The sequence below is a fragment of the Neolamprologus multifasciatus genome, chromosome 17 (genome assembly GCF_963576455.1).
Source record: "Neolamprologus multifasciatus chromosome 17, fNeoMul1.2, whole genome shotgun sequence".
NCBI classification, from domain to species: domain Eukaryota; kingdom Metazoa; phylum Chordata; class Actinopteri; order Cichliformes; family Cichlidae; genus Neolamprologus; species Neolamprologus multifasciatus.
This window is the reverse complement of record NC_140455.1, coordinates 27,473,748-27,497,630: the sequence shown is the minus strand read 5'-3', so window position 1 is coordinate 27,497,630 and position 23,883 is coordinate 27,473,748. Positions and strand designations below refer to the sequence as shown.

The 23,883-nt window shown below is 40.7% G+C and overlaps 1 protein-coding gene across 1 annotated transcript in view; it reads left to right on the top strand.

Moving 5' to 3' along the window:
- exoc4 (exocyst complex component 4) overlaps nucleotides 1–23,883 on the top strand; it is a 135,029-nt gene that overhangs the window by 70,534 nt on the left and 40,612 nt on the right. The window contains exons 12-13 of the mRNA XM_085138404.1: nucleotides 8,175–8,277; nucleotides 12,826–12,942. Coding sequence (XP_084994530.1) covers nucleotides 8,175–8,277; nucleotides 12,826–12,942 — 220 coding nt within the window. The remainder of the gene's footprint in view (nucleotides 1–8,174; nucleotides 8,278–12,825; nucleotides 12,943–23,883) is intronic.

The window sequence follows — 23,883 nt, the reverse complement described above, 5'->3', positions numbered from 1 at the left end:
CTTTTATGATTACTAGTGGTTGGGGACATTTATATTGTTAAACTTGCACTAAAGACTCCAAAGACTCTAAATCTGTCAATCACTAAACAGACAGCAGAGACAGCCATTTCTATTAAAAGCATGTACATGACAACCTTTACCAAAAAAAAAAAAAAAAAAACCCAAACAAAAAACAAAACCCAAACTTGTCAAACTTGTCAAAACCCTGTAGTGAATAGTAACAAAACACCAGTGGACAGGTTTGAGCCCTTGCTAGAAAGGCACTTACTTAATTCTAAATGTAAAAATTAAAGAAAAATTGATGTGGCTGTTAAGTAGACCTTAATTACATTAAAATGCTATTACCATCAGCTAAATGGTAATTTACCATAACAGTAGTACCTTTTTCTCTTATTATAGAGGGGACTGCACAATTAACTCTAATTACCTCACGTTACTCATAAACCCAAATTCACTCATGCCCTACACGAAGAAGCGTCTTGTGGTATACATCTATATTTAGAGAGCATGCTGTAGCAAAAAGGTAGAAGAGGCCTGTAGTAGCAGTAAGGTGGTGATTTGTCTTTGAGGCTCTGTGGTGTTTGCTGTTTGGCACCGTCAGCTAAACAGGGCCATCTCATTTCCTGTTGTCTGCAGGAAGCAGCTGTCTGCTACTGCTACAGCCGCTGCTGCTACTCAGAGCCCCTGGTCATCAATCTCCTTGTTTTAATTGGTCTGCACCACACTGTGACAACACACACACACACATACACACAAGTGTCTGCATACATTTACAAAGTACATGCAGAGACATAAAGGTGAATGGAGGTAGTATGTGAGAGTGCACAACCGTGTATAGACAGAATGAACATCTGTTGCAAATATATGGACACACACCTGCTTGCTGTTCTGTCAAACACAGATAACCACAAAATCAACATCACTGTGTTTCTCCTACATTTGCCATTATTTATGTCCTTTATAGCCCTCCAAGTTTACCTTATATAACTGTATCCGTGTAGTACAGGTGAGTGTGCAGAATACAGGAATAGTCTCTTTAAAATTAGTGTTGTTGGTCTTCCTTTCTATTTTGAGGTTTTTTCCCCTTCTTCATCTCATTGGCTGCTTTGTAGACTGCATGAAAACACTCATAGAAACAGTGGACGCTACCATGGCGATTTTACCGTGCAAGGTTCAAATCCACTTAAATAACCTTCATTAGGTTGTGTTGACCATGTCTACATGCCTAAATGCATTTTTTTTACTAAATGTGATTATTAAGCACTATAACTAGTTAGCTTTGCACGTTCTTTCATAATTGGTGGAAGCCAAAATTGGAGTTTAAACATATACTGTACATGCGAAGACTGGCACTGGCTTAATCACTAAGCCACAGTTGGAGTATGTTTGTTGGTAGTTTTTAACCCCACATTTTGAAACCAATCAAACATTTAAATATATATTTAGTCTTTTATTCAAATTATACCGCATAAGTGGAGGCAAAGAAGGCAAATGTTTCCCTAAGGTGTCAAAGAGCAGCTGATTGGTTATATTTGATTCTGAGCCAAATCATTAACTTATTCCTCTTGAATCTATGTCACAAGCTTTATTATTCTCTTTATGTATACCTACCTTCAGTTAAAACAAAAAAAGAGGAAACTATCCTGTTAATCTACAAGAACTGTGATTACCTGACAGAACGTTTTACCTAGTGGAAGTTTGTTGCCAAGGTTACTAATTAAGGAGGTTTGGTGTGAAAACTTGTTTTGTTTTTTTTCATTCAAATTAGGACGCTAATCTCTTTTTTTGGTCTTCTTTTTTTATTGGGGTCAAGCACCAAATAATGGGAAGCAACTATAATAGATGCATCAGAGTGGCAGTCCTTTTTCTCTCATCCATTGTGGTGTACATGCAGCTTGTGTAGCATAGGGCTACAAAAGGATTGACTTCTCTTTCAATTTTTACAAATCTCACTCTTCCTAGTTAAGGTTCTGATAATGAAGCCCATTTATACCTGCTTCTCTGAGCATGTGGTCACACTTGCTCACCTAATTTCCATAATACATTTGCATCCCCCCCGTTGTTGTTTTATTTTTTAAATCTCTTTTCTTCTCTTACAAAAACACCTGCTCTTGCACGCACACACACACACACGCCACTGCACACACTGCGAACACATACATCAAAAACACACCGAAAGCCTTCAGCGTATGCGATGCAGCAACGGGGGCAAGAACAGGGTGTAAACAGCAGGGAGTCTGGAAGAGGCGTGGGCGGTGTGTGGGAAGACCATATGCATTTCACCAGGGACTGATGAAAACACATGCTCACACACTTAATCACACACAGTATTGTCACATTAAGAAAAAGATAAATTAAAAAAATAAACAAAATAAACAGAAACTATTTATTAGTCACTTTCTTTTGCTTTCCTCTGTATTCCAGTCTCACATACCCAGCCATGCAGAAAATCTTGTGTGGGTTAAAATCGGTACATACCAACTGGCAACTTAATTCTCATTCTAAATCTGTTTATTATAAAGAAAGCATCTACCTTTTAGTTTTAGTCTTTAAGCCTGAGCTCCTAGATAAAGCTGACACAGTGCCATCCTGTGGTGAATGTGGCATTTGCTTGCTTGGAACATTGTTCATCCAGAGTTGTCTATAATATCAAGTATTCTTTGACTCAGTGCTGCTGTTATGTGCTTTGAAAGCTCTTGAGTAGATCTTTATATCCTCAGGTGCAGCCTCATCAATGTAAAACCATTGTAGAAATAATTAAGTAGTGTGTACTGGAGTGTGTAATATCCAAGAGAATCAATATAGAACATGCAGTTGGATAACAATTAAAAGATGGAAATTAGTTGGAACGGACACTAATATTACTTGTGAGATAAAGCCAATAAAGTGTTTCCTATCTATTGAAATCCTTTTATGAGTTTGAAATCCCCCTTAAGTGGCTCGTACCGTCGTAAGAAAGATTAAAATAGTGATTTCAAGTGTCCCAGAGATGTCTGTGCGTGTGTGTGTGTAAGTGCGACACACTTTATAAGTATGTCATGGTTGCAGTTATGCACAGACACAAACTCCTGCTCTCACTTATCCTGCTGCTCTCTTATTTGGCAGAGGTGCTGTTTGTCCTGTCCTTGATGTGTGACAGGTCTTTACAGAACCAGCCTTCCTCTCCGGGCAGTGAAATCAGAATTCACCATAGCCGATAGGTTCGTGCCTGAGGGGAATTCAGGGAGATTTAAAAATGCTGAGTCCCTAATCGATCTCAGCACACTCTTATTCTGCTGTCTTTCTTAAATCTCTGTCTTTATCCCATTTCTCTTTCAGCATCATTACTCTGCTGCTGCAGATAGAGATAGATGATGGGATCCTAGCCCTTTCCATTTAAAGATGCATTTGTTACCTTAGGTTTAGTTTCTAGTGGGAGATGAATTCAAAACTGCTTTAAAAACATTTTTTGTCCTTGTCTCTTCTCATTTGTTTTACCTATCTAAAAAAATATTCCAACCTTAGCTTTCTCCGAATAATCACAAAGCCATTGGGATACAGTAAATTCACTCATTAGACAGTATTATGCCTGTCAGGAATGTTATTTCTTAACATGATTACACATGGGGCATGGCACCTAGAATTATCCAGCTCTAGACCCTAGGCTCTGACATCTGTTTTCTAATGACAGATAATTACATGATGTCAAGTACAATCATCTACAGTGGCTGCTAAGAAACTGTACTTAATGTGCAAGTGTGCAGCCATGTTGGATCCAGAGTGAAATACAGAGTTTAACAAACACTCTGATTTTGAATGAAAGTCTGGGTATGTTTTTATGGTTTGGGGCTTGTATTGTCCGCATGCCGTGTTTCGGAAGGGTATGAGTGATGGAGTCTTGGCATCTGTGTGAAGATATGTGTGTGTGGGATCTGCTTCCTCTGAACCTACTCTGTCTTTTAGAAGAGAAACTGGATTCATTTTATGTTTTGTGTCTGCCTGGTCACTGCTCCTATTGCACCTGTGGTGAAGGAATAGTTGTTTTGGAGAGATTGCTTCAACCTAAATGTAGCAATATGGAGTCAAGTAATACTTAACCTTTTTAAAAAAAAATACATTACTTTGGTTGTACATTTTACTAGTGATAAATACTAAATCATTTGATTGACAGTCAGAAGGATTGCTGTGAACCATCATCTTAAATGATTTAACAGGGGTATACTTTTTTATGATCGTGATCAGAGATTATTTAAGTATTTGGTGAAATCCCATCAAAATGTGTCAACAGTAGAATTCAATAGTGAAAGAGCATTTCCACCCACACAATGTGAAGAGAACTCAAGGGAATGGGACTAAACAAACAACTGTATAGTCTTTTTTTAAAAAAAGACACTTATCAGTGCGACTAATCAGAAAAAAGGCTTCAATTTGCGAGGGAGTATATAATGATTGGACTCTGGGGCAATTGTTTCCCGTGTTCCAGAGTGATGTGTGGATCAGGGTAAAACGAGAGGCAGATGAAGTGATGGCCCTATCATGCCTGGTGCCTACTGAACAACCCTGTGGGAGCGGTGTTATGACCTGAGGTGGCTTCAGTTGGTCAGTCAAGGTTCAGCAACGTTATGTTGCCAAAGAAGGAAGTCAGCTGACTGAATGTACTGAATGACCAGGTTTTTCTGTCAGTGGATTGCTTTTCTTTCCGGGCATAGTCCGAGATGACAGTGTCAGGATTCATTGGGCTACAATAGTGAAAGAATGCTTCAGGGAGCATGAGACATCATTTTCACACATGGATTGGCCACTGCAGAGTCCAGACCTTAACCCCACTGATAATTTTCAAGATGTGCTAAAGGAGACTTTGGAGACAGTGGCCCGACTCTCCGGTCATTAGTAAAAGAGCTTGGAGAAAAATGAACGCAAATAAAGTTAACAGCAACTCCTTACATGTATTGCTTTATGATATTATCCTTTTGGAAGATCCGACTGTGTTATCATGGTGTCTTTAAACCGTTTGAGTAGTGACATTAAGCACTATATGTGTTGTTTGTGGGTTACAGGGACTCACTCTGAAATCCTGTTGTCCCTTCAGTGATTCATTTCCTTTGTTGGGCTGTGTGGCTGTTTTTTGCCAGTCGGTGTGTCAGTGACTGTCATATTATTTTTAGGGCAGCTGGAAAAAAGGTGTGTGTGTGTGTGTGTGCGTGTGTGTCTGTGCGAGTGAAAGTAGATAAGCAGATTATTTAAGGTTATTAAGATTTCACACACAGGGGTGAATCTACACGGCATTATTGCTGCTGTGTCTCTCCACTGCTTCCACAGCGGCTCCTTAGCGACTTGGCTGACACCTCTGCTGTGTACACCTGCCATATGGTTGACTGGTGTGTTTTGTTGTCACCTCTCAATGAAACTGACATTGTTAACATCACATTGGGCCCAATTATAACAGCATCATCAGCTAAATGGGCAGTGTTACTGAAGTCTGGTGGCATTAAACGCATCTTATTAATGGGTAATTTTTTTAAAAAACATTTCTGTTAATTGGAAGCCAGTTAAGAAAGCATTTTATGTATTTGCCCACTGGTAACTTTACTAGTATGATTTTTTCATGAGGTAAGTTAGACTGCTATGCAGGTCTAAATGCACATTTATTTCTGTAGAAAAAAGAGAGCCTTAAGGATGTTGGCTGCTTTTATGAAACAGTACTACTTTGCCCTTTAAAGCGTGTCTGAAATATGCTTTGGCTACTTAATATAGCGAGACAAGACTTGTTCAGGGGAATAGAAAACTTTTTTTCCACCATTAATGCAGAGAGAATTCAAACCAGACAAGTTGAGAATCTATCAGACCAAGTCATTTTCTGTTGTGTAGTGCTGAAGCTCATGATAACAGGTGAAAATGGTAGGTTAGACAAGTGTAAAAGCAAGCTCAGATGTAGCCTTGAGAGATCACATTAAGCTAGCTGTCATTCTTCAGTGAGAGGACAGTCTGTCTCCCCATGTTTCTGTTTGAGATTTTGCTCGCAGTGTCTACAAATGGCCTTCTACACGCTGCAGAGAAGAGTACTTTCTGAGTTTTTAGGCAAGTTAATGGCTTTTAGATGGGTATGTTTGTGAGGGCTTGCATGTGTGTTTTAACTTCTATGCTGTCATTTGTTATCACCATCATCAGCATCATTAGAAGTTGTTATTCTCTCTACGGTATGCCATGCCACCAGCAAGGCAGACGTTTGGAAGATGTGGTTGTAATGATAATAAGCTGGGAGAGATTTTCTTTTAGGATCCATTTGGAAGTCACAGCTCGTCTGTGCTTTTCCCTGTGTTATTTATCCATTTACATTTTAACCAGGCTCACTACTCTATATTCCAAATGATCTCTCTGAAGCCACTCAAAAACATTTTGTTTAATGTTTGTTGTCTTGCTCACTGAACATGTGCTCTTTGGGCTGTATAAGCACTGTGGGCCCCAACAGTGCTTTTAGCCAAGCTACCTTTGCTAAACTTCCTCGCGTCACCCATGGGCTCTGTATCCCGGGGAATGGGCCCGCGGCTCGGTGCCAGATGGCTGTCTGGATACACAAAGCCGTTTTACTGCCTCGTCCCTGCTACATTACTCAAACGTTATCACCCCTGCCTACAAAAATCCATCTGTGCTCACACACCAACTTATAGATTCATCATCTTGGCACTTGTATTGAAACAATGACAATAATGACAGCGTGCGATGGATCGCAGAACAACACGATGCACGTTCAACCTGGCAACTTTTATCCTGTGATCGATTTCTGAAAATGAAGTTGTCAACAACAGGAAAAAAACACACACACGTATGTATGTATGTATGTATATGTGTGTGTGTATATTTATATATATCTGGGCTCCATTGTTTTGCAAGCTTGACGGTTTTAATGAGGCCACAGAAGAGTTTTTCCTACTTAACTTTCTGTTGTGGTGAGTTTCAGTGGGAATCAATGGAGGATTTAGAATAGGTTTAGGTTCCTTGCTCACCCTGTCTCTCTTGCCTACTCTGACACACAAGGATGCACACATATACAGAAACACACTGGCTCAGCTTTTGCTGACTAATTGGGTACAGTTGCTGAGTAGTGTGATCCCACGGCTTGTGCTCATTGTGTGCTTTTTGGGATTTGTTTTTATTTGTGGGCATTTTTGTGTGCGTGCATGTGTGTGTGTGTGTGTGTGTGTGTGTGTGTTTATGCAAGCTTTAGGTAATCAATCATCCACCTTCGCTGATCTATATTCCAGCATAGACTAAGTGTCACTAGTTGTCTGCAGTGCTACAGCCTGTGGGCCCTAACTTCCACTTCGCATTACTAAAGCACAGAGACAGGTTACCAGTCAATGGAGTAGCCTTCTTTTTTTACAAATGGTTATGTCCAGCTGAATCTCCAATTGGAGTTATCTTCACAGCCTCAGACCTGTATTATGTTCATCTCCTGTCTTCACTTTTTCAAGATCTTCCCACATAAAGCATTTCGTTTTTCCTTGTCTTTACACACTCTCTGTTTCTCTGTTCTGGAAGTTGAGGTCATACATTAACTGTCTTATAGGTCAAAGAATTCTGTTGTGAGGAGTTTGATTTATTTGTGCATTTATATGTGCTGAGCGGTTGAGAAGGCACTTACTCTTGCATGGTTTGCCCTGTGGTGTGTGCGTGAGACAAGGCCAGTGACCAGTGATTCTTTGACAAACGAGGTGTGTATGTGCCTCTACAAACCCATATATAACTGTCTGACCCTATCTGACCAAGCAGACACCAGCGTTTGGGAAGAATTCTGAGAGCATACACTCTGCAGCTGTGATTGGTTCATATCAATAACTCTGTAAAGCTCTGGTGTTTTATTTTATACTTTCCATTGTGTTTCTCTGTACACATCCACTATTGCAAACACACAGCTGAGAGTTAGCTAGTCTAACTGAAGTTTGCCCTAATGGCTCTAAGGAGCTCCACTGGAGCCTTTAAGCTTTATTGCCCTACTGAAAGGCATCTTGAGGGGGCATTTAAAGCTTTCCAAAATTTGCTTCTATGGCAGACCTTACTCCTTGAATTGATGTTGGATCCAGTGATACAGTGTTATTGTGTTGCTGGTGTCAAGTCTGTATACTTCAACATGAGCCACTACTCACAGGTGTTTTTCTGATGTCTTAAAATCTGTATGTTTTTCCTTTTCTTTTCAGATTCATTAAGGAAATAGAGATGAACATGGGGCCAGGTCAAGCCAAGCAGTGCCAGCTTCGAGCTTTCCTCACTTACTACATTAATGATCTGTTCCTTAACCAGGTTAGTATAATGACAAATTGATGGATTTTATGAATTCTCACAGAGTGCGATATCAGCAGTCAGTGCACTGCTTTAGTGAAACACCAGCTTCCCCAGAAATCAATCCCTCACATTAAGAAACCGCAGCTACACATTCATTGTAACTTCTTCCACTGCAGTTAACATCTGCTGTGGTTACTAATGAACTAAAAAAAAAATCCAGGTAGTGTTTAAAAAAAACAAAACAAAACTCGACCTAATTTAAATTTAGCTGTTATTCCTTTCGGTATTGTCTACTTGTACAATTATGCACTTAATCTGCTGTGTCAGCATTTCCATGTCCTTTGGTTACAACACCATTCTGGACAGAAAGACCAAAGCAAAACAAAACACATATTCTCAGTTTTCTCTGTGAGAAGAAGCACAATGGCATGGTAGTTTAGGTACAAGGAGGCCTTTGAGATAATTAGCAGCCAAATTTACATCTTTAACATTTTTTTTTTTTTTGCTTTTTACAGACACAATCTCAAAGTCTTGTAAATGCTGGACTTTTAAAAAATGTATTATAGATGCTACTGTATTTATATATCTCCTCTCACTGAACACTGATTTTTTTATACTGCATTCACTTAGTGTAAACTTGTGAATACAAATAAACACAAATAAATTTGACTTAGTGTAGTTTAATTGATTTATTTTTCGTACTGCCCATTAGTTCTTAAAATTGGGTGGATTTAGCAGTATTGCCTGTTTTTAAAAGAAAAAAGTAAACTACTTTTTTGTTTTATTTGGAGTGACATAAAATACCAATAGACCAATTGGATTTGTTGGAATAAGAAAACACGGCCCCGGTCTGGATGGGCCTGGGCTCCCTTGCCTTGGTGGATACCAGAGGACGGGGGTGCCTATTGGGGTCAGCGGGGGAGCTGGCCCTAGGGAGGGACACCCTCCCCTCCCTTCTTTTCCTCCCCATCCCCGGCTGCCTCCCTCTTCCCGCTCCACCACACCCACCCACACAGGTAGGGCTTTGGGGTGCGGGTGTGTCACCAGGGTGCAGGGGAGACATTCCCCCCCCCTCTGTCCTCTTCTGGCCACCTGTGCCTCAATTTTATCTCACAACTTAGACATCCACATTACTTACACTCTCATAACACACACACACACACACATATATATATATATATATATATATATATATATATATATATATATATATATATATAGGGCCTTGAGGGTGGGCACGTTAACGGCGTCCAGTAGACGGTCTGTGTATTCAAACCTACCTCTGGCGCCGGTGCCCACCTCTCAATTTTAAATCCATGTAGACATTGAGGGTTCTCGGGAGGGGCCGTGCTAACACCTGCTGCTCTCTGGCAGCAGCACCATGCTCTCCCTTGTTTTAAATACACTTTAGAGCAACACGCAGCAACACTACACTTGAGCGGGAGGAGGGAGGTATGGGGTCTTAACACACCCGCGTTCTCTGCTAGCCATCGGGGCGGGCGGGCGGGCTGGGAAGAGATGCTGGCTGTCTGATTGGCCTCCCTGCTGCTGCGGAGCCTGGGGCGGTCTGCTTGCCTCCACCCCGGAGGGATGGAGGCAAGAATCTCTTGGGTCTGGGTGCTGTTTCCACCTCTGGGGGCGAGGATACCTGGACCCGGGGTATAGAGTATGTTTGGGGAGTGTGATTGTGTGTACATGTCCATTTACGTTTATTCCTACGTTGGGTGAGTGCTGAGTGTTTGTATATGTGTGCATGAGGGTGGGAATGCATGTCTGTGTCTGTGTGTGCCTGTTTGTCTGTGTCTATATGTCAGGTCGGGTCTTAGACTCCACCTCTCTGGGAACTCCCAGGCCCTCCAAAGTGTGGAGGCCTATCTCCCCTCACCACACTCCCTGCCGGTGACTGATGCCCTCAGGGGTCGGTGCATTGTTGGTTCTTGGTGTCCGGGGCTGGGCGCTCAGGTCATGTGCCAGCTCACTCCCGGTGGCTACTTGGCGGGGCCTGGCGCCTGCTGCTCGGTCAGGCCTCTTCCGGGGCGCGGGGGGCCCTCGGGCCTCCGGCCTCTGTGCCTGCGGCTCGGTTCACTCGGGCACAGCTGGCTGCCGGCGGAGCCAGCGGGCACGCCGGTGCAGCCCCCTCTAGCTTCTGCCCGGTGGCTACAGGTTGACCCCTCGTCTGGGGATCCTCAGCCCTTCCCATGAAGGTGGCACGGATGCCCCTCCGGTGGTCCTCCTTGGGCTCTTGCACTCTGGGGCCTCTGGATGTCTGGGGCCTGGATCTCCTCCATGCCTGCTTCATGCCCTGGGGGACAGGGCTATGGCTCTCTACATCCTCTAGCAGACCATTACATGGGGAAACCATTTGAATGCAAGCGCGCCGATCCACACAGGTGTGCACACGGGTGTTCACTGTTCGTAGACTTAAATCACACCTTTTTTGGCTGCTACTTCAAAGCACATTGTGCGCTGTCTGTCCTGCGTGCTGCACAACAACATTCAATATTTAGTATTTACTGCTGTTTACACTTAGCTAGATTAATGCGATGGTGTTGTGTATAGTATATTGCTTTGTTTTGTTTTTTTTGCTTGTTTTCTATTCTTTTTCTCTCAACAGGTGATCCCGGAGATATTTTTTCTTCCCCCCTTTCTCACTGTCCCTCTCCCCTTCTGTTTTTCTTTTCCTTCCTCTTTCTTTCTCCCTTTCCTATCCCTCACTCATGTCTGTCCCGTCTGTAACAACTGAAAATAAAATAAATAATAAAAACAAAGGTCGATCAAATGGACCAATACGGCAATGCCATGATGATCCATTTGGCAAAATAAATCCATTGGGTATCCTTGTTGGTCTTCAGACAACAATTCTGACGGCTAAAGAACCAAATGGGACAGGCAAAAAAAAAAAAAAAAAAAAAAAAAAAAAAAAAAAAAAGGAATAAGAAAACACACATCACTGCAAAGGTTCTTAAGATACCTTGAAGAGAAATCAAGGTTTTTGGGTTTGGGGGGAAAGCGACAATATTTATAGAAAGATTTATTATTTTATGTAATTATTTCAGGCATATTTAAGTATAATTTTTTATATTTTTTATATTTACAGTTGCTTAGATGTTGCTAGATAGTCTGTGGTAATAAACTTTTTATAACATCGTATATGTATAATAGAGTAAACAATACACATATATCTTGACATCTTACATCACATGTTGATTTCCTGCCCTAATTTTTAGTTTCACTTTAACAGTTTGTAAATACATAAACATACATTCCCAGAAATTTTTAATATAATGTAACTGAAGCTGCTCATATTTTTGAAACTTACACATTTCTAGTAGTTTGGATTGTTCATTGTTGTTAAATGACTAATTCTTGCTTACAGAGTGTGTGTTTAACTTTTTTAAGGCTATTCAAAAGTTCAAAATGCTGCTGTGTCTTCGCTCCTCATTAGCTGATAACCTTTAAAACTCTGCAGTGAAGAGGGGGAGGGAGCAAGACGCTCACAATATTGTTTGCACCGGGCCTTTATTTCTCTCCCATTTAGATATTGAAATGTAGGCATATTTCTATACTTTTTTTCATTCCTGTTTCACAGTGGTTTCCTCAGATGCTAAAGTTGCAGTCTTTTCACAACACTAGAACTGCATCACGCACAGGTTACCCACAAGGCCTTATTTCTTAAGAATAAAAGCTCACTTCACCTGCAATTTTAGCTTCTTACATCAGGAAACCACAAGCAGTGTTCGTGTGAATGAAAGGAAGCTCAACGGGAAGAATCTGAGCCAAACCCGATGTTTTGAAGCATGGACTTTCAGGGCCTAGTCATGTTCAAAACGAAATGGCATAGTACTAGAGACCACTGTTGCGTTTGAATTGCAAGGTCTTAGCTCAGTAGAATAAGGTGTGCTAATGCAACTACACGTTATTTTCCAAATATATGTGGCCATAGATAGAACATAGATCTCTTCCTGTTTGCAGGTGCATGTATTTTAAACAGAAGAGTTTCCTGCACAAATTAAATCTATTCTGCATCAATCTGTGTTTTATTTGTTTGGTTTAAAACTGCTTTAGCACAAATGGAATTGTAATTCTGCCTCATGAAAACATTTGTCTCTCAGTCTCTTAGATTTTCTTTTCACTTTTGAGTTACCTACGTGATATGTTGTTTTCAAGCTGCGATCTATTTTCCCCAGCTATTTTCATTTATTGCATCTTTTGTCAAGTCAAGCCAAGCCAGCTTTATTTATAAAGCACTTTAAAACAGCAAGTACTGACCAAAGTGCTTAACATTAAGAACAGAATAAAAATGCAAAACCATTAATACCAAAAACAATTCAAAACAAGTAAAAATCAACTCTCATACTGTGGCTAATGAAAAGAGGTAGGTTTTACGAAATTGCTTAAAAATGGATTGTGAAGAAGTCCTTCTCTGGAAGCAAGGTTTTGGGGGAAGTTGATCATTTACTTGATTACTGATTACCTCACTCCATGGAATGGCATGGAAAACAGATCTTCATTCATTTCGCCTGTAAACATACTATTTGACGCAAACTTTTGTCAATCAACCATTAGGTACGGACAGAGATTAATAAGGAAATCGAGGCAGTTAGCAAGGCAGCTGATCCTCTGAAGATTCTTGCCAATGCTGATACCATGAAGGTTCTCGGTGTCCAGAGACCCCTACTGCAGGTAAGAGACACTCACCATATTCCAATCAACAATTAAATGCTTGGTAATAGCATTTAACACTTGTAAATGTACTGATGCTATGTATGTAATGGAAACGAACGTGGAGAGTATTGCCAACACAACTCACACAACTCAAGGTCACAAATTGTGTCCTTAAAAATTATCATCAGGTTAAATCAACAATCTTCTCAGTGTAAAGTGGACACCTGAACACTCATGGACTGGACAATGATTGTGCAAAGGGTGACTACCTACAGTTGCAAAGAAATCATTTGATATGTTTCATGAATACCTAAAAGAAGAAAAGTATTTGTGTGTTATTAGTTCAAACAGATTGTTTATAACGATCACTTCAATGAGGAAAAGCCTGGTAATTCCATAGGGTTTCCAAACTTTTTACTGCAATTATCTACCAGCTTTGATCAGGTTTGTCAGCATTTTTGCTTTATCTGGATACTATGAGTTTTGCATTTGAAGTGCATTGGACTTTTTTGGTGTTAAAAACCTCACAAACCTGTGTGCACCCACAATATGCGAATAGCACATGTCTGGATGCATGCAGCTGTTTACGTACATTCACCTCACTGTTTTCTGTGAACTGTTTCTTGGTTTAGGTTTTTAGACAGACAGATTCAGAATCCCTTCTCCCTCACTTTCTCTCTCAGATCATTATGATCAGCCTGCCAACTATCTCACAGGATCATAATTAACGCTGAAATCGTGCTTGATCTTTTTGGAGCTGTTTCTAAGTGGTGGTTACAGTGTGTGACACACGTGCACATATATGTCGTAGCACTTATATGTGTCTTTCATGGGCATTTTTCTGCAAAAAACAAATTTTTGATAATAATGGCTGACCTTCTGAGGGTTTTGTGGTCTTCACTCTGTGTCCATGACACACACACACACCACATGACTGTGACACTTCATGGCCGCTGTAGCAGACAAGAAAAATGGCTTCACTTTTTAGATGTTTCTTTGTGTTGTGCCTATGTGTGCAAGTGCAGCTTTCTCTTTAGGTGTCCTAGTAATTATTTCCTGTTCACCAGTGAGGGCCCGTGCACATATATGCACATAGTTGTTTTGTTATTGTCCTGATCTTGTGATATCTACCTTGCTTTATTTTGTTGATTCGATTTTACAAACTATCGAATCAACTCATTGTGACTTGCTAAAACACTGGCTCACGTGGCTGATTTTTGGCAGTCTTTTTAATTCAAAACAGGCTCGTGGCAGGTTGAGGATTATAACAATGCCAAAGTCAAGATTCAGACAGTTGGCAAGATTTGTCTCAGCTGTCAGATTCTCAATGTTTAGTGGGTATGGCTGTCTGTGTCTCCAGTATTGTAAAAATGTATGTTTTGCATGCACGCTTTATTTTTTGCATATCGGTCTATAATATGTATGTTTGTATGTAAGTGTGTGTTTGTCCACGCAGTTGTCAAGGAAGACAGTGTCCCAGAGAGGTAGTTTGTTTTTGCTGTGGGTGTTTGTGCGGCAGACCTTGGATATGAGTTGTCAGCTCGTGTGTACGCGTATGAGTGCGTGTTTTGCTGTGTATGTTTGTTTCTGTCAGAGCCTTACTGTCTGCGCGCTTGGTTTTCTCACTGGGAGGGAACAGCGGTGGCAGTTCATTACAGAGAGAGAGACCGTGGGCGTTTGGAGTTCAGCGGGGTTTGTTTACGGCTCGGGCCCCTCCTTAACGAGGAGTTCAGCATCTTGCTAATTATGCTGCTGTGGCTAATGAGCCTTTCTGCTGATAGTGGGGAGTGCAATAAAACACTCCTTTTGTTTGGGCTTTTTGCCTTTTTTAATTGGGCTGAATAAAAGACCCTTCCCTTCTTCTTCTCCTGTGATTCACATTCTAGGGTCAGGATGGCATTTGTGTGTTTACGGTAAGTTTTTCGTGTGTGTTTTGGTAGCAGTTGTGTATGTTTTGCTACCTGTGTGTGATTTTGTTTTTGGCCTCCAATTTGAGAGCCATCCTACTGTTTTCTTTGATGGCCTTCATCCACATGGCCACTGTTATGACAGACTGCGCTCTCTCTTTCACAGTGTGGAGTTTTTCTATTCACTTAGTTGTCATGAGAGCTTTTGATAATGGGGTTTGACAGAGTTCATCCAGAGAATATATACTAAAATAGTTTTTGAACTGGTTCTGCATAAAGTACTTTGTCAGGAACTTCTATCTAATCATATTGTGAGTCTCTGTGCTTGCACTAGTTAATTAAAGATTAATCAGACGTGTCTTTGTGTCTACATATCCACGGTGTTGGTGGACACATATGTACTTTATGTGCCCCCTTTAAGTCCCCTGGTATTTTCTGTGCCAGATGCTATCAGAAAGAAAGAAAGACACACACTGGCATCACAACCAGCATGGTTAGAGGAGGGGGAATAGCCCAGCATCGCTACACAACATTAAACACCCTCTCTTATACACCTTGGCTGCAGCCGCATACAGCAAACCATAGGGGAGCACATTTTATAGATGCATCTGCTCTCTGCAACCACTGAAGCAAACATTTATGTGTGCAATAGTTTGAATCGGAAGAAGATATTAGCATTTGGGGTTTTGTATGGTGCAGAATTTTGTTACGGAGGTAAGAGCATAGCGGCACGCGTGCATAGGCCATTGGTCACTTTTAAAAACCTGTGTATACACAATAAGGCATAATTGATCTATCTTTGTGTTTCATATATATACACATATACAGCAAGACAATATGTATGCTATCCTATCCTTCTGACCCTCTGTGATACAATATGTGGTGGGGTTACCCATGGTCTTTTTTTTTTCATTGCTCCCTCACATATCATGGGTAGAATATTTATGAATGCATTTCCATGACATTAACTTTTGGAGTGGTTCATAGTTATTACATATATTTATGTTTTATGAATTATTTGACCTTTTGTTAGTGATATCTCTGCAGGAGAAACAGACAGAGTGACTTTGTGGAAAGGCTGCACAAGAGTCAAGGTGAATATCACAGCTTATGTTTGCTTAAGCAGCCTTTAATAAGCAATAGACATTCAGTCTAGGCATAGGTTAATAAGTTGTAATGATAGGGGCAATGGTTTTCCTATCACTAGGTACCAGCGGTGTCAAATACTGTTTTTATATATCATGTATATGTATTCATCATATTGATATGATTAAGAGGTGACACTGGCTGTATATTGTCCACTAGGAGCATGAGATAAGGGCTTTCTAGGGCTTTATATAGCTCAGTGGGAAAGGCTAATGTCCATTCATGCGTCTGTTTGATAGCATAGCCTGGGCTGATAAGTCTCCAGAAGAGAGTTAATGTTTAAAAAACAAAAACAAAAACAAGAGCAGAGTCTGCCTGTTTAAAAATTCTTTCAGTTTTTCTGGTTTCTTTCTTTCTTGCCTTGTCTTTGTTGCTCTCAGCCACTCATTTATTGTCACCATAGTTATTCCCATTTCATTCTTGTTTTTCTTTCCTTTTTGCAGGGTCTAAACAGCAACTGTAAAGCAACACACAAACATACACGCCGGTAGCCGCAGCAATGTGATGCTATCTGTCCAGAGTGTTGCCACTGATTGATTCATTTAATTAGAGTTAGATCGAGGGAAAGGAGTATAGACGGAGGGAGAGATGGGGAAGAGAATAGAAGAACAAAACAGGATAGGGAGGGTATGGTCCCTCTGCTGGATAGCTGTGGAGATTGGCTCCATTAATCTTGGTAGACCCCCCTAGTGTCCCCTTTACACACTCACTTTGTGACGTCCTAACATACAAGAATACACAGTGCGCACATGCGGGGACACACAACTGCAATGAGACCAACCCACCAGACCACATTTCCCTGGCCCTGAAGACCGTGATGTCGAGCCACCTGGCTGGCCACTTGGTGCGCTTGTGTTTCTTAGTGGGTCTGTGAGTGCAGATGAATTGTTTGTATTGAGTTTGTTTACTTCATTAGTCAAGACCACATCAGAGCCATAATTACAGTACACATCAGCCCTCTCTTTCCAGCTAAGTATCATTCAGCTTGGTCCCCAGTGTCTGTGCACAATAGCCGCTAACTAGTCCTTTTGTATCTGCATGTTAATGGAGTAATTGTCTGTGCATTTGTTATTCATATGTGCACCTATTTGCATTTTTTGGGTGTTTGTCTACAAACATAAATTGTTCTTGAGCCAGATGAAGACTGATTTCATTCACTCGCCATCAGCTGCCAGAGCGCTCATGGTATTGCGGATGTGTTCAGCAGCCAATGGACTGCTAATGATGTTGACCTTTTAGATTTCATATTTACATGTAGCTTTGTGAGAGAGAGAAGGTTGGAAGCAGGCACGCATGCAGACACATACACGTGTTAATTGTGCATGCACACACGCTTCCACCTCCAGTAACTGTAATGACACTGACCTTTTTATTTGCGATTATGTGTGTAGGCAATGTTTATTTGTGGAGGGTTGATCGCTTCTTGTTGATTGGATCCCTGCTTTCCACCTCACCCCCAACCCCAATCGCACCCTTGCGCACACACATAGACAGTGGAGATGGTGGTGCTGGTGGTGGTGGGATTCTCTTTATCAAGGAGACTCTCAGCTCCCCATTCCCATCAACAGACACAGCAATCACAACACAATACACCTGTTAGCTGCATCAGCCGTGCCCTGTGATTGTGGCACAAGTGGGGGTGGGAGGTAACAGGAAGGGGGGTATTAGGGTAGTTGGTATACACACATGAACAGACAGTACACACACACACACTCATTTACTGCCTCAGCACACTGGGAGATGAACAAACACAACCATCTTCACCAGAAGCAAAACCATCAGACAGTCCCACATTTATTAGTAAAAAGTTTGTCAGGGGAAAATGCTCAACAACCATTTTTATTTGACCAAAATAGGCATTTTCACAGAGAAATAAATAATGCTTTCCCATTTCCCAACATTTTCTCCTGACTGTTGCTTGGAACCCTCTGCTACATTATCTGTCATGAAAGCGATTGTGGCCAAGCGTCCGGTTGACAGTTTTACAGCTATTAAGAATTATTGAGAAATAAAGCACCTTACCATTCTTACCCGCAGCACTTTTGTCTTTGCTTAAAATTAGTCCCTTCAATCTTTTTTTTGTCCTCCTCGACCAAGAGACACAAAGTTGTAATCACTAAGTCTACATGGTGCTCTCTAGAGATTGTGTGATCTTATGTTCTCATCTTGGTAGTAGCACCTTCAGTCCGTCTTTAATATTTAACTAGTGCAGAAGTTTCTTTTTATTTTTCCACAAAATGAACACTATGACTTCCTGGTGAGTTTGTTCACCTCAAAGGCTTATTTCTCTTCTTCCTCCTTCCTCACTGCTGAAGGTCTAACAATACCTGCCACCCACCTTTGTCTGGTTATCTCACACCAAACACATGTACTCCTGAGGCTCACACCCAGCTGCCCTGGGCCAACAACCTGCCACTGCCATCGATATGTGACATAGCTGTACTTTTTTTGGTAGTATTTTTTAAAATATATTTTCGCACAACTATAATAGTTATATATTATTAAAAAGAATTGTGTGGTGTATTAGAGAGAGCCTAATAAGCCAAGAAAACACCTTGAACAGCCCTAGGTAGTGCATGTTCACACCACGCACTGCTTCCACAGAGTTTCTGTGTGTAACAAGACATAATCTTTGCCTTTGGACTGAGTCAGTTACAGAAGGAGAAGTTAAAATGTCAGCTCAACCACAGACATGCCCTCTGGTTTTAAAGAAAACAGGCTGAAGGCTCCTGAAGGTTTTGCTTGAAATTTTAAAAGCAAGTTAGGTCCTCTGAATCTGCAAATGAAAATCTTTGTGTTTTGTGAGTATTGTTTATATTTTTATATGTAGACCTAATGCTACACAGAAAACACATGCATTCCCCCAACATAAAACATTCAACTGCATTATAAAATATAACTTTCATTCACCGACATGTAAATCAAGTTGTTGTGATAAATAATTCATGGAATTTGCCAATATGTGAGAAAGTGGTTGGGGGAACCAAGACACACACACCAAAAAACTGGGGGATTATGGGGTGATTACTAGAATGGAGTTTAGGGTCACAGTGGAGATTCAAATGGCACATTTGAACTCCAGAGTGATTCCCAGGATTAGTATGTGCAGAAGCTCCATATTTTACCCCGCATTTGTGTTTGTGTGTGGGCGTAAATAGGGTGTGTGTAGTGTAGAAGCCCATCTGTAATCATTCAAGTGTGATATTGCGCCTCATCTCTCAATTAAAACACTTGCGAAGCTTAATGCATGTTTGTATTAAAAGTCATGATTGTGGTGGTGGTGGAGGAAAAGATGCATTCTTTTAATAACTCAATTTGTCCACCCGCAGGTTGTGTACAAGCATTTATTTTATAGTAGCTTATTACGCCTTACTGTGGCCATCATAGTTAAATCCGTTATTTTCCATTTCTCATTTTAAAAATATCCAGCCTCACATAAATATGTGATTAGATTTTCATAATTTTGATGATGAGCTGATTTTACCAACGGTTCTACAATGTTGGCATTTCATTCGATGGCACTCAAAACTACATCTGTTTTGCCATTTTCAAAGATTTCATCTGGAGTAACTGAGTGTTCGTTATGTCACCGTTTTAGATGAAAAGTAAACACAATTATGTTTACTCAAAGGTTATGAAAAGATTCAGGCCGAATAAGCGAAATCAGTTGTGGAAATAGATCAATCAATCTCAAAGCTGCTTTCAAAACTTCATAAAGAATTTGCAGAATATTTGCTTTTGAAAAAGCTGTGACATCAATAAAAAACAAGGCATTTTACACCTTTTTTAAAATCTCCCAAGTACATCTACAGTTCTCTCAAAATCTTCCAGTCCAGTTAGTTTCTCTGTTTTGTGTATATACAGTCCATAAGAGTACTGATTGCTTGTACTTAATTATAATTGATGGAGGGAGTTCATGTATGTTTGTATAATCGTCAGAAAAAGACAGTTTTCACAGTTTTTGGCAGTCGTGTGAAAAACATAAAAAGACGCCATGATTCAGCAGCTTTCAGAACCACCTTTAGTTGCAATAAGTTGAAGTAATTGTTTTCTGTACAACTGTATCAGTCTTGCATACTGTTGTGGAAGAATTTTAGTCCACTCATCTTTGAAATACTGTCTTTATTGAGGTTTGCAGACATTCATTTATGCACAACTCGCACCACAACATTTCAGTTTGCGGTCTGGACTTTGACTGGCCCTTTGCAACACCTTGATTCTTTTCTTTTTCAGCCATTCTATTGAAGATTTGCTGCTGTGCTTGGGATCATTGTTGCATGACCCAATTTATGCCAAGGTTTAGCTGTTGAACATATGGCTTCATATTTGACTCCTGGAATATTTTGGTACAAAGAGGAGTTCACGGTCGACTCAGTGGCTGCAAGGTGCCCAGGTCCTCCGGCTGCAAAATAAACCCAAATCATCAACATCCCACCACCATCCTTGACAGTTTGTATGAAGCATTTGAGCCCATATGCTTTGTTTGGTTTTCGCCAAAGGTGGTGCTGTGCATCGTCAGACATCAACACTTTGGTGTCATCTTTCCAAAGGACATTTCATTGTCTGTTTTAGAGAGAAGAAGTTTTCTCCTGCAATAAACAAGTCATACCTGTTCAGTCTTTTTCTAACATAAACATTTATCATATTAACTGAGGCCTATAGTGTTTGTGATGTAGCTCTGTTTTGCAATTTCTCTGTGCATTGCACAGCCTGACTTTGCTGGAACATCCACTTGGAAGACTGTGTTACAACACACCTGAATGCTCCAAACTTTGGCTTTTATAGAGGTTGCTCACACTTGGCTGTTCTTTAGTGCAGCGGTCCCCAACCCCGGGCCTCGGACCGGTACCGGTCCATGAGTCGTTTGGTACCGGGCCACGAGAGTTGAGGTTCAGGTGTGAAATGTATAGTTTTCAGGGTTTTTATCAGTTTTCAGCGTTATTTTGTTATCGTTTTTATCGTTTACTCGGTTTTCCTTGGTCTTTTCACGTGTGTTTTGAATAAATTTTCTTTTTTTCGGTACCGGTACTAGTTTTATTTTGTTGTATTTATCCGCAACACCTTAAAGGCCGGTCCATGAAAATATTATTGGGCATAAACCGGTCCGTGGCGCAAAAAAGGTTGGGGACCGCTGCTTTAGTGCAATTGATTAGCAACACCTGGATGCTACTTATCCCTCCTATGAAAGCAGCCAGAGTATAGTAATTTTTCACAGAGTCTAGGGACAGCTTTGTTTTTCACATGTTTTTATGTGTATATGATAAGTGGGAAGTATATACAAAATGACTGAAGTCCTTGAGTGTTGGCATTGTAAAGTATTTTTTTTATATATAACAAGCAACAGTAAATCACAAAGGTGGTGTTCTTGGTATGATTTAAGCTGCTCCCTTTAGTGGTCGCCATGGCAGATCCTTTGCCTCCATCAAAGCCTATCCCTAGCATAATCTTCTGTCATAACCCTCTAGCACCCCTGTACATATCTTCTCCTTTTCTCATGCTGTCCTCTCATATACATAAACCTCTTCCTTTGTCTCTGGCCAAAAGCAGCACAGTTTCCACCGTCACTCTGTTGGCTAACAACACCAGTAGGGGCCATTGTTAATCTGGGCCCTGACCTTTTCGTTATGGAAATCTTGTTTTATATTATTCGCTTGTTTGGTTTGGCCACAAATTTGTGGCAAATGCCCTTCCTGGCCATTTATCCAGGCTTAGGACTGGCACTAGAGGTACACTGGCTTGTGGCACAAACTAATTTAAAAAAAGACGTTATTCACACACCTGGCATTGTGCCCCTGTTTAAGCTTGACTTTTTAAGCTTAAACAAACTCAATTACAAACTACACACTCATTTACATGCATACACATTAGAAGCAGCATGTGTTGCAGTTAAGCAGGCACAACCATGAGACACATCCGGTGTGTGTCAGGGGAGTCTTCAGAGACGGACTCTCCTGTGACGTTGATGAATGATCTGTCAAGACAATGTCCCACTCATGCCCAGTTCTTCTTTACCCAGGAGAGGAGAACAGCCTTTGTTGGGGGGAAAGGGGGGCAGCCAGGGGTTATCTTTCTATGTGTCCCATTTGGTGTGTGGGTGTGTGTATGGTTGGATGGATGCACGCGCTGCTGAGAGTGTGTTATTTTATCAATCCGTGGTCAGACATGAATGGGATGGGAGAGGCATTACACGAGTGAGTGGTTTTAGGTTAGAGCATGAGTGAAATGTCAGAGAACATAAGGTTAAACACTCTGACCTCTGCACAACCTCAAGGGGTACCCCCTATTTTAATGGGGTAAATCCATGATCCGTTTCCGATTCAAACCTGAGGCCCTCATCTCTCGCTTTCTCTTCTCACAGTCATCTCCGAAAACACAGTAGAGCAATCTCATGAAGCTGTTATTTAGCCACAGCCTGTTATTGGATTTTCCTAGTGAGCTTCAGTAAATAAAATCTTCTTATTCCTTCTACCTTAAATTTTTTTTAAAACCTGATGACACGTTTAGTAAAACAAATTCGGCTAGCGTAGGGAGTTTAGTGATTGCATCCCTGTTTTCTTACTGTAGTAATGACATTCCCTGTGCCGTGCTCTTTTTACTCTCTCCACTAAAGGAAACGACTACTTTGAGGGTGGTTTCTGTTGTGATGACCATGCATTGAGAGATTTTACCGCTGAGGCGCCAATCTGAGTGCTAGCTCTGCCTTCATTAAACCACTATAGCTGTGGCCTTCATTTCCAAACAGCAGTTTACCCCAGCAAATTCAAGATCCATTTGCACAACCCAAGTCTAATTTTCTGTGATGACTGTGTTTATCTAGTAATGATGTAAAACGAGTAGCGACACAGTGCAACCATGTGCAGCTTTAGGGTAATAAAATACTAGGAAGTAGAATTGCACAAGAAATATGGGTGGGTTGTTTTTTTTGTTTGTTTTTTTTCTCGATACCACATCATGTTGACCTTTAAGCTTGAATCATTACACAGAGGGAGAGCGTAAGATAGACATAGATTGAGAAGCATGTCTACTCCTGTGTAACAGTCAAGTAAGATGGAGGATATGTAGCAGAACTGGCTTTCCCCTACCACTCTTGCTCTCTCCGTCTAAGCCCTCCCTTTCTCAATCTGTCCCTTGATTACTTTTTAATGATTGCTGCTGCCTAAGACAAATGGCTGTGTTAAATGAGCAAATTAGACAAGGGAGCTGAGTGCAAGAGCATTTGTTAGAGCAGGAGTAATGGATCGGGTATCCATTGTTTGCTCTTCTCCATTCACCGACTTGGCCTGCTCTTCAGCTCTTTGTCCTTAAAACAGCAACAGGATATCGTTATGATTATGGCTGCATAAGAACTTGTTGAGAATATCAGATTTCTAAACCAAAATTGTACCTTTTCCTCACTTAGTTTAACTTTTTCCCTTGAGTTTACATTAATGCAATTTTTTTGTAAATGCTCAAAGACGTTAATATTAATCTGTGGGGGGTTTTCTGTTATGTTGCATTTGCCGGAATACTGCACTTTTATATCAAATGATCATCACTTGAGAATATAGAACCTTATGATGAGCATGCATCCATGTCTAATTTTTATCATAGTCATACTGGCACTTGTCTTTTAACAATTAATAGGTCTTGCTACAGCAGCAGACTATTTTTACAGAAAAAAATATTTGTTTTTATGAACTAATTAAATCCAAATGACTAATTATTATGAAAGTACTGACTTGTTTAAGTTTACCTGACCTTACCATACAGCTGACCTTACAACCAGACCCCTGGAGAAGGCAAAAAATTCTTATTAGGACAACATTATCGACATAGTCACTGTAAGAGAAAGTAGCAATGATGAAATTACTTTTTTCATCTTCTTATATAATCCAGTTTACAGTACTAGCAGCCTACACAATGGAAG